This window comes from Typopeltis vanoorti, chromosome 1 (genome assembly GCF_054136105.1).
Source record: "Typopeltis vanoorti isolate ZY-2024b chromosome 1, IOZ_Tvanoo_1.0, whole genome shotgun sequence".
NCBI lineage: Eukaryota > Metazoa > Arthropoda > Arachnida > Uropygi > Thelyphonidae > Typopeltis > Typopeltis vanoorti.
The window spans coordinates 186,062,596-186,078,055 of record NC_143549.1 but is presented as its reverse complement, the minus strand read 5'-3'; the positions used below and the strand labels follow the sequence as shown (position 1 = coordinate 186,078,055).

At 35.3% G+C, this 15,460-nt stretch overlaps 1 protein-coding gene across 1 annotated transcript in view; it reads right to left on the bottom strand.

The window, feature by feature from the left end:
• The window catches only part of roq (RING finger and CCCH-type zinc finger domain-containing protein roquin), a 504,568-nt gene that overhangs the window by 115,322 nt on the left and 373,786 nt on the right, over nt 1-15,460 (bottom strand). The window contains exon 16 of the mRNA XM_090405434.1: nt 11,371-11,490. Coding sequence (XP_090261560.1) covers nt 11,371-11,490 — 120 coding nt within the window. The remainder of the gene's footprint in view (nt 1-11,370; nt 11,491-15,460) is intronic.

Sequence of the window (15,460 nt, the reverse complement as noted above, 5' to 3'; positions counted from 1 at the left end):
AAATCGCTGCCATCTAACTACCGCCCTATCTCACTCACTTCAGTCCTGTCTAAAGTAATGGAGAAAATCATCAACTCTCAACTCCTCATCTACCTAGAAGGTACCCGGCTATTAAGCGAGAACCAGTATGGATTCTGTCAAAGCCGTTCAACAGGAGATCTACTCTCATACATCACCAATCACTGGATAAACACCATGGAGAAATTCGGTGAATCCCAAGTAGTTGCACTTGATATCTCCAAAGCCTTCGACTGAGTCTTGCACAAAGGCTTACTAAGCAAACTCCCATCATTTGGACTATCTCAGGACTTCTGCAGATGGATTACCAGCTTCCTGTCTGGATGCACACTATGTATGATGGTAGACGGCTCCCTATCATCTCATCATCCAACTAATGCTGGGGTCCTACAAGGTTCAGTTCTCTCACCGATCCTCTTCCTTCTATATATCAATGATCCACTTCAGTTGACCTCTAACCCAATACAGTTTTGCAGATGACAGCACATTACATTCCTCCCTTTCATTTGACCAACCCTACTCTACACAACTCACCTCAATGCACAGAATATTAACCACCACTGCCATTAATTCTGACCTCCAAGCCATCTGCCAATGGGGCTCAGATAATCTTGTCAACTTCAACACTACTAAAACCCAGTTCTGTCTTATTTCTCACAAAAAATAACCATTTTTTCCTAGCATTGTTTTCGATAACACTCAAATTCTCAGACAAGATGAAATTTCCCTTCTTGGAATTACTTTGACATCAAGCCTCTCCTGGCATAAACACATCACAACCATTGCATCCTCAGCTTCCAAAAAACTAGGTTTCCTCTTTCGCTCAAGATGCTACTTCACCTCTAAACAGCTGTTAACACTACACAAGTCACAAATCTGCCCAGATCTTGAATATTGCTCTCACGCCTGGAGTGGGGCTCCAAAAAGCTCCCTCAAAATGCTGGACTCAATATAGAGGAGAGCAATTAGACTAATAAATGACCCATCCCTTACCAACTCACTCCCCCCACTTTCACATAGATGCTTGGTCTCTGCAATCTGTATACTCTATAAATATTTCCATGGAAAATGCTCATCTGAAACAGCATCAATAATTCCCCCACCCTGTACTAAGCCCAGTGGAACATGTACAGCTGCTGCCAAACATCCTTTCACAGTACACCTTGAAACCCACAGAACAAGTTTCTTTTTCTCCTCATTCATCCCTGCTACTGCAGTACTGTGGAACAGTCTCTCCCCCCCCCCAGATGTATTTCCCAAGGAATACAACATACAGGGGTTCAAATCAAATGTAAACAAGTTTCTCCTTTCGCAACCCACCACCCATATATGGTACTAACATACTATAGGTTGAGCAACCACCTCCTGTATATGAACCCAACATAAAAAAAAAAAAAAAATATAACACTTACAACTGTGGTTTCCAAACTGCGTTCGGCCATGCTCATATTATAGCAACACAAGATTTTCTCCAAACATTGAATATAGATATAGCTGAACATTTATATATATGTTATATATCCAATATGCATTATATACATATAACTGCTTTTGGCTTGCTCTCGAAGATAACATCTTCATGTCTGAAAACCAAGAATCTTCTCTTGAGGCTTGCAACTTGGAATGTAAGGACCTTATATGAAGCTGGGAAGTTAGATAACCTTATACAAGAACTTGAAACAATGGAAATTGATATTGCTGGTATCAGTGAAGTCAAATGGACTAATAGTGGGAAAAAAAAACAGAAAGAGCCATTCAATTATATACTCATGTGGAGACAGTCATAGGAATGGAATAGCATTTGTACTAAAAAATAAGATTGTACAATCCTTACTTGGATTTTGGTCCATAAGTGACAGGATAATTGCATTAAAAATTGCAGCTCAACCTTTTAATATTTTTATTGTTCAAATATATGCACTTACTTCTGATTACCCAGATGAAAATGTAGAATGTTTCTAAGAAGACATTCAAAATGCACTAAACAACGCTAAATCAGATGACATAACTATCATTATGGGAGATCTAAATGCTAAAGTAGGCTCAGAAAAGATCTCTTCCTGCATGGGAAACCAGGGCCTGGGACATAGAAATTCAAGAGGAGAAAGATTAATATGTGAAGAAAACAATCTGGTAATAGCAAATACTTTATTTAGCCAGCCCTCCTAGAAGACTTTACACATGGAAAAGTCCCGGAGACAGCTGTATGAACCACAATGACTATATAATGATTAAAAAGAGATTCCAGAATAACATCTTACAAGCCAAAACATATCCAGGGGCTGATATTGGATCAGACCACAACCCTGTGGTTATTAAAGCAGCAATAAAATTAAAGAAAACAATGAAACCTCTAAACATGGAAAAATATGATCTTGGCTCCCTTAAAAATCAAGAAATACAAGATAAATTTTTAAAGGAAATGGCATAATCCACTCTGTTAACGTTCATGATCCCACCAAGTATCCTTACCCTAAAGATGAGATTGAGGATAGATGGCAGAAATTTAATGAGGGCATAAAAAAAAGGCCGTAAAACAAACAATTCCCAAATTTCAGAGGAAAATGAGTAAACCCTGGATGAATGACAACATACTGAAAATGATGGATGAAAGAAAGAAAGAAACACAAAAATCGTCCTGAATACAAGAACTTAAACAAGGAGATCAGGAAAGAATGTAGGATTGCAAAAGAACTATGGCTCAACACCAAAATGCAAGGAAATTGAACTCCTGGACAAAAAGCACAAAACCAGAGAACTTCATGAAAACTTTAGGGAGCTAACTAGCAAATTTTGCAAAAAGGGTAGGCTCTCATTGCATTGAAGATACCAGTGGAAACATCCTAATGGAGAAAGACAAAATAAGGGAAAGATGGGTAGAGTATTCAAAGGAACTCTACAATCATGATAGAATAAGTCAATGTAAGAAGATTTGGAGGAGCCTACTATTCTTACTTCCCAGGTAACTGCCATTAGGAAACTGAAACCAGGAAAAGATCCAGAAACTAGATATCTGGATGGAATTATGGCAGAATATCTAAAGGCTTTAGATGATAAGGCTATAAGATCACTGACTGACATATGTAACAAAATATACAAAACTGGACACCTGCCAAAAAACTTTAAGCACTGAACATTCCTACCAATACCTAAAAAATCGAAGACAATAAAATGTGAAGAGTACAGAACAATCAGTCTGATCAGTCAGATGGCAAAAGTTATGTTATATATCATCCTAGAAAGAAATAAATATAAAATCAAAATTGAAATTAATGAAACACAATCTGGTTTCTAGGAAAATAAAGGAACCAGAGAAGAGCTCTTCAACATTAGGGCTATTATAGAACAATATATGGAGAAGCAGAAAGAAGTCTACTTATGTTTTATTGACTACACAAAGGCCTTTGAACAATATACAACATGAACAACTAATCAAATGCATCAGAAATTTAGGAATAGATGGTAAAGATACCAGATTACTGATAAATCTATATTGGGAGCAAACTGCCTGAATAAAAATATCCGGAGAAATCTATGAGGAATTCCCAGTAAAGAAGGGCGTCAGACAAGGCTGTGTTCTTTCTCCTATATTGTTTAACCTCTATACTGAAAATATCTTCCAGCAATTAGAAGAATTTAAAGGAGTCAGCATAGGAGGCAGGAATATAAACAACTTAAGATATGCAGATGATACAGTACTGCTAGCTGAAAAATAAAAAAGATCTTCAAAACCTACTAGAAGAGATGCTGAAGTTGAGTGAAAAATATGGACTTAATTTCAACTTCAAAAAAACCAAATCCATGCTGGTAACAAGAGAAAAAGGGAAAATATCCAATATAAATATTAAGATTCAGAGGAAATACTTCAGATCAAGTAGAGAGTTATATATATTTGGGTCAACTAATTACAGATTCGGAAAGTGTGATAAGGAAATATTAAGAATAGAAATTGCTATATCAACCTTCATTAGCATGAAAAACATTCTGACCTCAAATGAAATTCACACAAAATCAAGAATTAGGCTGTCCAAATGCTACGTATGGGCAACACTGATATATGGAGCAGAAACCTGGACAATATTGTGAAAATAAACTAAAAGCCGTTGAGATGTGGATCCTCAGAAGAATTCTTAGAGTCCCATGGACAGCCAAAAAACTAATTTAGAAATATTAGGGATGATTGGAGAAGATAGGAATCTGATGAAAACCATTAAGAAAAGGAAACCCACCAACCTTGGTCACATACTAAGACATGAATCCCTACAAAAAAAAAACACTTCTAGATGGAATGATACAAGGAAAAAGAAGAAGAAGAGGAAGAACAGATTGGATGGAAAATATTAAGGACTGGACCTTTTTGTCCTATGAAGAATGCAAAAGAGAAGCACAAAACTGTACATGGTGGAAGCTCATGGTAGTCAACCTCCTCGAAGGAGATGACACCTGACAAGACAAGACAAGAACACACTGCAAAAGATACGGTGCAAATTTATGCCACTGAATATACCTGGTACCACTCCAATACACTATGATACCATTGATATATAGCAGTGGTGTTCAACCTTTTTCACTACGCGAGCTACTTTTCTATAAAAAGTTATTCAGCGATCTACTTTCTTATATAGATCATGCCTGATATCTGATTACACACAAATAAACAACTAAAAACTTTATTTGTGTATTTAAAAATTTATTTATCACTTTTAGTTATTTTAATACAACAACAAAAAAAATATATACAGTCATACCCCGAAGTTACGCAGTAGGTGGGACCAACAAAAAGTGCGTAAGTCGGGTATAATTTTGCATACAAACATACAAAATATTAGTTAATTGGGACCAAAGGTTTACAAAAACACCTATTTTTTTTAAGAAATATAATCATAATTGTAGTTTTTTGTACATAAAAAAAAGAAAGTTATTTCGATGTCAATGGTTTCATAAAATCTAACAGATTCGTCTGACAGCATAATGTCTTTTTCTTGTCACACAAAATTTCTTCATAGCAAGCTAATGATTTTTTTATTCCTTACCTTGTGGCTACAATTCGTTCCTCGTTAGAATCTATGTCCTCCAAAATCTGTAAACCTTTCTTTTATGATTGTTCTTACTGTGGATTCCTGTAGATCAAACTTCTTTCCCAGCTCACAAATTTTCATTCCGCCTTCAAAATCCTTAATAATGTTCAGTTTTAGTTTTGTTTCCAAAGTCAATATTTTTCTTTTCTGGCTAGCTGTAGAAGAATTGGACTTGCTTCCTTTGGGCGTCATTATTATTTTTTATGTGATAAAATTTTTTATCAAGAACATAACATTAAACAATCGCAAGGTTTGTAAACTATAAAAATCATGTATGAATGGAGACTATGCGAAACATGTCAGTGCTTGTTCACAGCATGTGCGACACTGGCGAATGCGTCCGGTGCTGGAAAGATACAACTAGTGGTGAGGCGTGAAGCGGGACGGGAATACGTACATACATGAAACCGCGTAATTCTGGATTCGCGTAAGTCGGGGTATGACTGTATATATATTGGAATAAAATATTTATTTCTCTATTTTGGAAAACCAAAGTTAGAAAAAACAACAGATTGATTACAAACTCACAAGTTACAGAAAATGCTGATTGATTAAAAAAAAAAAAAAAAGTTAATGTGAAATTTGGCATTGTTTGGACCTCGCAATATTTTCATAGTCGAGTTGACACGAAGAAGTGGCCAATCACAGACAATCATCCAAATGATCATTTGTAATTTGGTTTTTTAATTGATTTTTTATGACGGTCATATTTAAAAAAGCGGATTCTGACAAGTATGTCGATCCGAAACACGACAGAATTTTTCACGCAATATCAGTTAATATTGGGAATTTTTCATGTGCATACTTCCAAATGACTTCATTGTTTATTGATTTTAAATGTAAACTATTCGGAATGTTTATTATCTCAAATTCTACTTCGGCTTGGTTTATATCAAACAGCCCACTAATTTTATTTGAAATTTCTGTGATGTTCAAGTTTACTTGAAATGAATTATTGATAAAAGATAGAATCATTTCAGTTTTATTAAAATTTTTAAATCTTGAATTTATTTCTTCCTCAACTAATTCTATTTCACGAATCAATTCTTTTAATCATAGCGAAGCATTTCTTGATTTTGTTCAAAAAATTTTAATAAATATGGGAGATGTCTAAATTCACGGTCATTTATATTTTTCTTTAATAAAAGTAAGTATTGTTGGAAAGTTTTATTGAACTTAACATGTCAATAAATTTTTTATCTCTACCTTGTAATTCTAAATTTAAATTGCTTAATTTCGTACAGAAATCTACTAAAAATAATAAGTGTAACAACCATCTTTTATCACTCAATTGTGGATAAATATCTCCTTTTTCATCAAGAAAAAATTTTATATCGTTAATTAATACAAGAAATCTTTCTAAAAATTGACTTCTGCTGAGCCAGCGAACATTATTGTAGAACAGAAGTTCCTTATCATCATCTGCCTGTAATTTAAATAACCGCCGTTGCAGGGCTTTTCCTCGAACAGAATTTACAATTTTAAATGTAATATCTAAAACATCTTTTGTGTTTAATCTTTTACTACACAGTACTTGTTGGTGAATAATCCAGTGGTACATTAAAAAATCTGGATATTTGTCATCATTTTTACATAATGAAATGAAGCCTGATTTATTACTTATCACTGCAGGAGCATCATCAGAAGTAATAGACACAAGTTTAAAAAGCGGAAGTTTGTGTTGTTTCACAAATTCATCAAATGCCAAAAAAATGTCTTCTCCCCTAGTCCTTACCAATAATGGTATAATTTTCAAAAGTTCTTCTTTACTTGAATAATCTTGAAATACCATGCGAATAAATACCATTAACTGAGCAATATCAGTGAAGTTGTTTGATTCATCAAATTGTAATGAAAATGCAACACACTGGTGAATGTCTGACATTAACCTGGCCTGGAAACTTTTCTCCAGCAATTGGAACTCTTCCTTTCTACAATTTGAAACCTTGTCTGTGGCCTAGAAGTAGTCTCTCTCTCTCTAGCAACGTCTCCAACTGAGAAGCTCCTTTCTGGAAGCAGGAAAATCCTCTCTCAAGCAACGTGGATCTGGGCAGTCTCTCTGACGGCGACTCTGGACCAGGTGGTCTCCTCTCTGACAGCAATTCTGGAACTGGGACCCCTTCTGCTTGCTTGCTTCAGTCCCTTTTTATTAGGCCTCCTCTGAGACCTCACATGAGGTTTGGCAACCCCCCAAAGAATCGGTATGAGTCTTTCATCTTAAGTTTCAAGTTCGGCATGCCTTTGGTTCTCCCCCGCTTTCTTTTGATTGTAAGTTGCTGGCCATCGGAAAGTTGTTTGAACTCTTTCTGACTGACTTCGGAGATGTTTACACTTAGAGCCTGCAAGCCTTTCTCATACATACAAGTTTCAATAACAATCTTTCCAATGCCGCCATGAACAACTTTGGCGACAAAAACATTGTCTTTGTTTTTAACGCTCTAACATATTCTTATTAAAGCTGTATATACAGTTAGCTTCAAAAGAGTTATTTACAAAAACATCTAATACAAACTATACCGAGACAACAAAGTTTATTTTTTTACAATATTCACATGGGACTTAACCTGAGTAAAAAATCGATGTAATGTGCTTTGGAATATTTAATATTTAAGCTACAATCGAGTTTTTACACTTTGCTTATAATTGTATTCACTCGGCTCACTGTTTGACTTCCACGGATCCAAATTAATTCATTTACCCGGACTTATAAGAAAATTACTGATTTGGCAATTTTAACAAAAAATAAATAAACAATAGCAATATACTTAAAGTGAATTAAAAATAATACAAAATAATGATAAATAAAATATTATGTTTTCAGTTTTAATTAAATTTGTAAGGAGGAATGCACAAGAGATCGACCAAAAATCGCTCCGCGATCGACGGGTTGAACACCCCTGATATATAGTATAGCAATTAACAATTTCTCATCATCACATTCCTGACATGTACCCTCGGATTTATGTGATAAAATTAGTTCACTTCTAATTTCCCATCAACTTCCCTCCAAATTAATCTGTCAAGACTCCAATATTATCATATCTTATATTTCTGTCATCTAAGGCACATCTGACTGTATTAACCCACGAGATCTTTGTCTTCATCTGAGTCTAATCCTACCACTGTCGAAAAACATTTGTTTTACATCTGTTTTGCTAAATTTCCTCTCCCATTCTGTTAAAGTGGCTGCATCACTTTAGATTAACCCTTTTTCACACATTCTTAAATGCAAAAATTGTCAGTTCCTTCCTAATGACTTCATTTTTAATACGATTCTGCTACTGTTGCCATCTGTTCATTCACCTACTCCTCAGAACTATCATATCTGTGGCATTCAGTCTATCATCAAATGCTTAATTTCTAACTCGGATCCTTAAGTTAAAAATTGGTTTAAACACCATCTTGTATATACAGCTAATTTAGTGTTTTGACTAATTTCTCTCTTATTCCATATAAATTTATTCAGTTGAATTCCTACACCACCAGGTTTGGTAATTCTGTTATCAATTACCATATTTATTTTGCCATCTTCACTAAAAATTATGCTTAAATAGCTGAATTGTTTCATGTGCTCTCATTTCAGTTGATGTTTTTTGCTTCTTTCCATTGTCATTCTTTTTATTACTGACTTTCATACCAAGTTTATTATAGCACTTATTCAATTTAGTTAGAAAATCCTGCAGACTAGTCTTGGATTTATTTAGCAGTATCACATCACCTGCATAAAGTAAAAGGCCAAGATTAACATATCCAATTGCGATATCAGGTTTAATACCACTTCCCATCATAATGTGATCCATGTAGATATGAATAATAGCGGAGATAATGTGCACCCTTGTCTTGATCATCTTTTCTCTTGGCATGCTGTAATGAATTTTCCAAATCTACAACACTTATCCTTGTTATATTCATGTGATTTTTCAAACTATTTGTCTTAAAGTGAAAATCAGACTTGACAACTTCTTTTTGGCCTTACATGAAAGATACTAAGGAATTATATTCTTGTGTAATCCTTTATTCAAGTGTAAGCAAAAGAAGTTTGCAAGTAAAGAATCTCCATGACTAGACTACTTGTATACAGAGGCAGATGACTTCACATTAATTGCCCTAGTGTCCCATAATTCAAAGCATACATCTTTTCAAAACGTCAAGTTTTATTTTATTTGTAATTAATAAAATAAGTCGATTCGTTAATAAAGAAATACGTATCTTCAGCTTACCATAGAGGCTGCACTGCTTGTGGGTCACATCTCCATGGATTATGATGATTCTTTCTTTTAGGGTTACACGGTGATCAGCACTCATTTTTGTAGATTTAGGGACTCAAAAACACACGTGTTGAACAGATTATTTTATTAATTACAAATAAAATAAAACTTGACGTTTTGAAAAGATGTAGAGAAGACAGCAACATAATTCCTAACTGCATTAAACTAAAGAAGAAGTTTAAATCAACCAAAGCGCTCCGTATTTATGCCCATTTGGAAAAAGTCTTGTTACGAGAACAAATCCACGAGGCACGTAAAAATCTAGCATCCAATTGGTTATTTCCACTTCTCTTATGCTGCCTCCACAATGTCCTTTTTCTCTGTATCGCATGCTTAATCTCTTTATTCATCCATCTCATACCTACCTTATTTAACCTTCTCACCCTTGGAATACATTTAGACATTGCATCTACTAGACAGTATTTCAAAATCCCCCAAGTTTTGCATTGATCTTTTTTCCAGCTAACTCCTCATTCCATGCTACACCTGCAAGCTGTCTCCTGAGCTATGTATAATCCCCCCCCCCACTTGTAGTTCCACATATACCCCTTTCTCGCAGAGGTTCTCACACTGCTGGCAACACCCAGGTAATCACCTATACCCTTCCATCTCTATTCCTGTCAGGATGTTGTCCTCATCTAACCATGTCTCACTTATTCCAACAATTTTTGAGTGAACAGACTCAATTAATGCAACCATTTCATCTGCTTTGTTTCTTATACTTCGAGCATTTGTATACAAACAACAGCTCATTCCTGGATCTACAGCGAGTTCCACTGATACCACTCATTCGATGCGATTTCTCCATACTCAACTGGTGCCATTTCCCTTTCTGCTTATTCATTTTAAAACCCTCTTCAAGTCCAACTGTTTCCTCTTGATCCCAGGTCATCCCATTCCTTTCTTGTCTACACATGCATTCACATCCTCTTGGATCCACCTTTCTAATGCTGTGTTCCCCTGTCCACCCTGAGTCTCCCTGTTCCTCTTGCACACCCATTCTCTATACTCATGCCGCTCACTTCCTCATTCATAACCACCTCTTCAATCTCTCCTGTCTTACTCTCCCACTCTTTCACATCGCTTCCCACTTGATCAGATTCATTCTCTGTACTCACTTCTCTACCTTCCAGCAGCAGTCTCTCCAAGTGATTCACACCAAAACCATTCAAATACAGTCCATCACTCTTATATAGTTCACTTCGTCCTTCAAACTCATTCCACACATTAAAAAACTGTACCCCTTTCTCCTCACACATTTCAGCTAACATATCATTTATAATCTTTAATCTCTCTTCCAGAGATCACACACGGAACTTTCAGAGTCACTACGCAACTCCAAAAACCATGATGGAGTCTCACACTGAGTGACAGAATTCATCTCCACCAGAAGACAATTATAAGTAATGAAAACATTGCCTTGACCCATCTGGTCCAGTCAGTTTTTAATCTCTTTGTTTGATGTGTGCTTTTCAGATCTCTTATCTGTTGTATCGGAAATCATGATTTAGTCTTCCAAATGTAACAGAATTCATGAATAAGGACAGAGAGAGCCTCTTCCACAAAGTTGGAAAATGTTTACTTTCAGAATTCAAAACTGGCAAATTCTTAGTATATGGAGAAGGATGACACCAATGCAGAGATTGTGGTCATACATATGTGCAACTTGGTGGACAAAATGATTATCCTATTCTCAAAATTTTATTTAATGTAAAATAATACAGATTGAAACAAACTGTATGCTACAGGTATTTTATTTTATTTTTTCTCTTTCATGCAGAACTCTTGCTCATAAAGGCAGGAGTTCTAACAGAAGAAAATGATTAACTTCAGAATCTTTTTCTTCTACATGACCGAGAACATATACCACAATTTTAAGTTATGCACTTTTATTATATTTTGATTTTTCTCAGACAGCTCTCAAACATTGGGATCTATTTTACAACAATGAAATGAAAATTTCTCACTTCTACCCAAGTAATAACAAACAGTGGAAACATACTTACCTTGGTTATAAAACGTTCTTTTTCTTTCTCTAAAATTGTCTTTTCTACGGCCCATAATTCTTCATGAAGGAGTTTTTGGTTTGTAGCTTCTCTAACTTTATTTTCATCTTTAGTTTCAACCTAATTGATGTTAATTAAAAATTACATGTGTATATATCTAGTTAGGTAAGTAATCCACTTTAACTGTATAAAGCAAGGTATAATAGTTCATTTTTTTAAACAGCCGATATAATGGGAGAAAAAAAAAAAATACACACACATGCCAAGATCATTAATTGTTATAACACGTCTATAGTTATATATATATATACAGAACATTCAGAAATTATTGACAACATAACACCACATAATAGAGTTCAAAGGAAACCTCATGTGTGTGACAGAAAGAAACTGCACTGAAGTAAATGTATTACAACCCCCCCCCCCCAAGTGTGCAGTCATTAATTAATGGAGATGTAATAATGCTGTGAAACAATGTACAGAAAGTACAAGCAATTTTGTTTCATTAAAATTTAGATTGCTTGACAACAAAATGAATCGAGGTTACTCCAATGGGCATGTGAATAAATAGGTCTGGATAACAGCACAATGTATGTCAGAAAAGCTTTCTGTGAAGAGAACTCACACTGGGAACACAGATGGCCAATCATCAAAAATGAAAGCCAGCAGTTTGATGGAAATATGAGGGGTCCAAAACTTTCCTCTACTTCATAAAGTTAGTACTGAGTTGCTCGCACTCAACTTTTTTGCTAATGAAAATGATGGGAATGTAAAAATTTCTATCTGATGAATACCCAAAAACCACCAGAATCCATCTGAATTATTATGCATGCAGTTGCTTTTCATTGCTTAATGTTATAATTAATGGAGTCCTGAAGTGCTATGTTTTGTTGTTAGAGATGGGGTTCCATATTATCTAACCCCTTGCTCATCAGTGGTATCAAAATACAGTAGGCCCCCCCCGTCCGCAGTTCGAATAAAGCACACCAAATGGGAGAGCGGCACGGCGGTTGAAACATGCATATGCACAGGATGAAAACTTGTCGAAACACACTTGTTTCGCTAGGCATGTGAACTTAAATGTGCTGTTCATGTTTAGTTTTACTCAAATTGTTGAAGAAAGCAGTTAATTGTCTGTTATTGCAATTAAAAATTGCGTTTAAATTCGAGCAAATAAATTGTGAAAAATTTTAAAATGACTTCAAAACCGAAGAGAAGACACGAAGTGCTCAGTATTAGTGAAAAATCAAAGATTATCAATATGATTTAAGTAGAAAAAAAGTGAATTACAACCATTGCCAAGATCTATCTATAATAAAAATGAATCTTCGATACGTGAACTGTTGAAGAACAAAGAAAAAATTCGTGCCAGTCGTTCCATTGCATCCAAATCTGCAAAAGTTACAGATACAGTGCGTGATAAGGCATTACTCAAGGTAGAGAAAGGTTTGAATTTGTGGGTGGAAGACATGACAAGAAAAAGGATTCCTATTGATGGTAACACGTACGACAAAAAGCATTGATCCTATATGAAGACATGCGGCTGCAAGACGAAACAGAAGAGGAAGAAAAGTCATTTACAGCAAGTAAGGGCTGGTTGCATAGATTCAAAACTAGGTTAAATCTAAAAAACAAAAATTACGGGAGAATCTGTAGCAGGTGATGAAAAAGCTGCTGCATTATTCCCAGCAGAATTTTAAAAAATTATTGCAGAGAAAGGTTATCTTCTAAGCAAGTTTTTAATTGTGATAAAACCAGCCTTGTTTGGAAGAAAATGCCCCAATGGACCTACATCCATAAAACTGTGAAACAAGCACCAGGCTTTAAAGCATTTAAGGACAGATTTACACTGGTACCATGTGGCAATACAGCTGGTCATATAATTAAACCTGGCCTTCTTTACTGAGCACAGAATCAGCGTGCCCTTAAAAACAAAAACAAAAGTTGTCTGCTTTTTTTTAAGCAATCAAATCCGAAAGAGTAGGTCACGGCCATGTTATTTATGGAATGGTTCCATCGATATTTTATTCTGGAGGTGAAAAAAATACTTGGAGAGGGAAGGATTACCATTTCAAGCTTAACTGATAATAAACAATGTTCCAGGGCAACCAGAGTCACTAGTCACTCAAGATGAAAATGTTCAAGTGGTTTTCTTCCTACCTAATATGACCTCATTGCTTCAGCCACTCGATCAAGGTGTCATTAGATGCTTCAAAGCGTCATATGCTCAGCTGGTTTTCGATATGATTCATACAGTGTTGAGGATTCTGCTGATGTTGGAGCCATGGAATGCTGGAAATCATTCACAATTGCAGATGCAATTGTATTCATCAAGGGAGCAATGAACGAATCAAAACCAGAAGCGGTAACTGCATGCTGGAAGAATTTGTGGAGTGATGCCGTCCATAATTCCCAAGACGCCCCTGATACTCACAGATAACAATGATAATTAACACAGCACAGAAAATAGGTGGAGAGGGATTTGACGATATGACAGAAGAAGACCTGAATGATTACATAGATGGACATCGTGAAGTGATCACTAACGAGGAGCTGAAAGATCTTGCAAATCTCCTACAGAGGAAGATGACAATAAGAATGAAAGTGAACAAAAACCAACAGCGTGGACACTCGAAAAATTTGCCACGATATTTCAAGTGGCTCAAACATTAAAGGAACAGATAATGGATTATGATTCAATGATGGAGCGCAGCATAAAAATTACTCTCACAATAACAGAAGCTTTGGAACCTTTGCAGAACCTGTTTACTGAATTGAAGAGACAAAAACGGTAGCTTCCAATAATGTTTTTTAAAAAAGTTGACAAAGCTTCTACTATCGATGATCCTCACCTTCCACATCATTTGCTCAGTAGGCAAGCAAAGCATTATCTGTTCCTCCTAATAAGAATAAAAATGTTAACATTTTATTATTAACAATTATATTTTCATTAGCATATTTTCTCATTTTGTTCTACATAATTATTATGTGGGTTAAATTTTATTTGACTAAACATGATGTTTTATTGAATGAGGCAATTTGTTTGGTTTACCACTTCACCCGTACTATTCAGGGGTGCTTTCTACTGTATTTGGGCACACATTCCATTGCTCCTCGTAGATTCTAAAGATATAAAAACTGTATCATGATAATTTTAAATAAATATGTAATATTATTATCGAGGAGCAATGGAATGTGTGCCCAAATGCGGTAGATAGCATCCCTGGATAGTATGGGTGAAGTGGCAGTCTACAAATTACCTCATTTAATAAAAAAATAACTCTTTTTATTATTATTTATTTAGCCATACAATTTAGTGTATACATTATATATTAACTACATAACATATTCACTAAAGAACCCTACAATTCTAGCGCATGAGACTAAGTCAATTTACTAATAATTTCCTTCTTCAATTTTGCTATATATGTGCAAAAATCTGGGTCTCACTAGTGGTTCGCTATTATCCACGGAAGACAATGGAACCAAATCCCGCAGATATGGGGGGGCCTACTGTACTATAAATTTACAACTGTTGGGATTGGGAAGGTCATGAGAGAGTGCTTTTCTTTATGGATCAGAATCATGAATTAGGTATGAGCTTTTTTTTTTATGAATCTGAATTAAACAACTGAGCGAGTCGTCACCAAGGATGACCTTACAAAAATTATGACATACAGCAGCACTTGTAAAGATTATATTGATTGTTGCCTACGGTTATTATAATGTTTTCCTCACATGGCGTGTGTTAACATTATGGAAATGCTATATATTAGTGTTGCTTCCTAGAGCATCAGGTCACGTTCTACTGTGATATATGACAGTGTAAAATTTCACATGATAAATAATTCATCATGTTCGTTTCTACAAATTTTTTCTTTAGGAAATTACACATAAAGAAATGTCTTTGTTTGCATTATTACTACAAATCCTTTTGTATGAAGGTCCTTTCCTATGAAGACTAATCTTCTTGAATGGCAGGCAATTTCAAGTAGAGTGATTTGGGCAAATATCAGAATTGGGAACTGGACAATGAGACTTATTGGTGCCTATGGTCCCACAGAAGTTTCTAATAAGGTAGAAGTGGAGG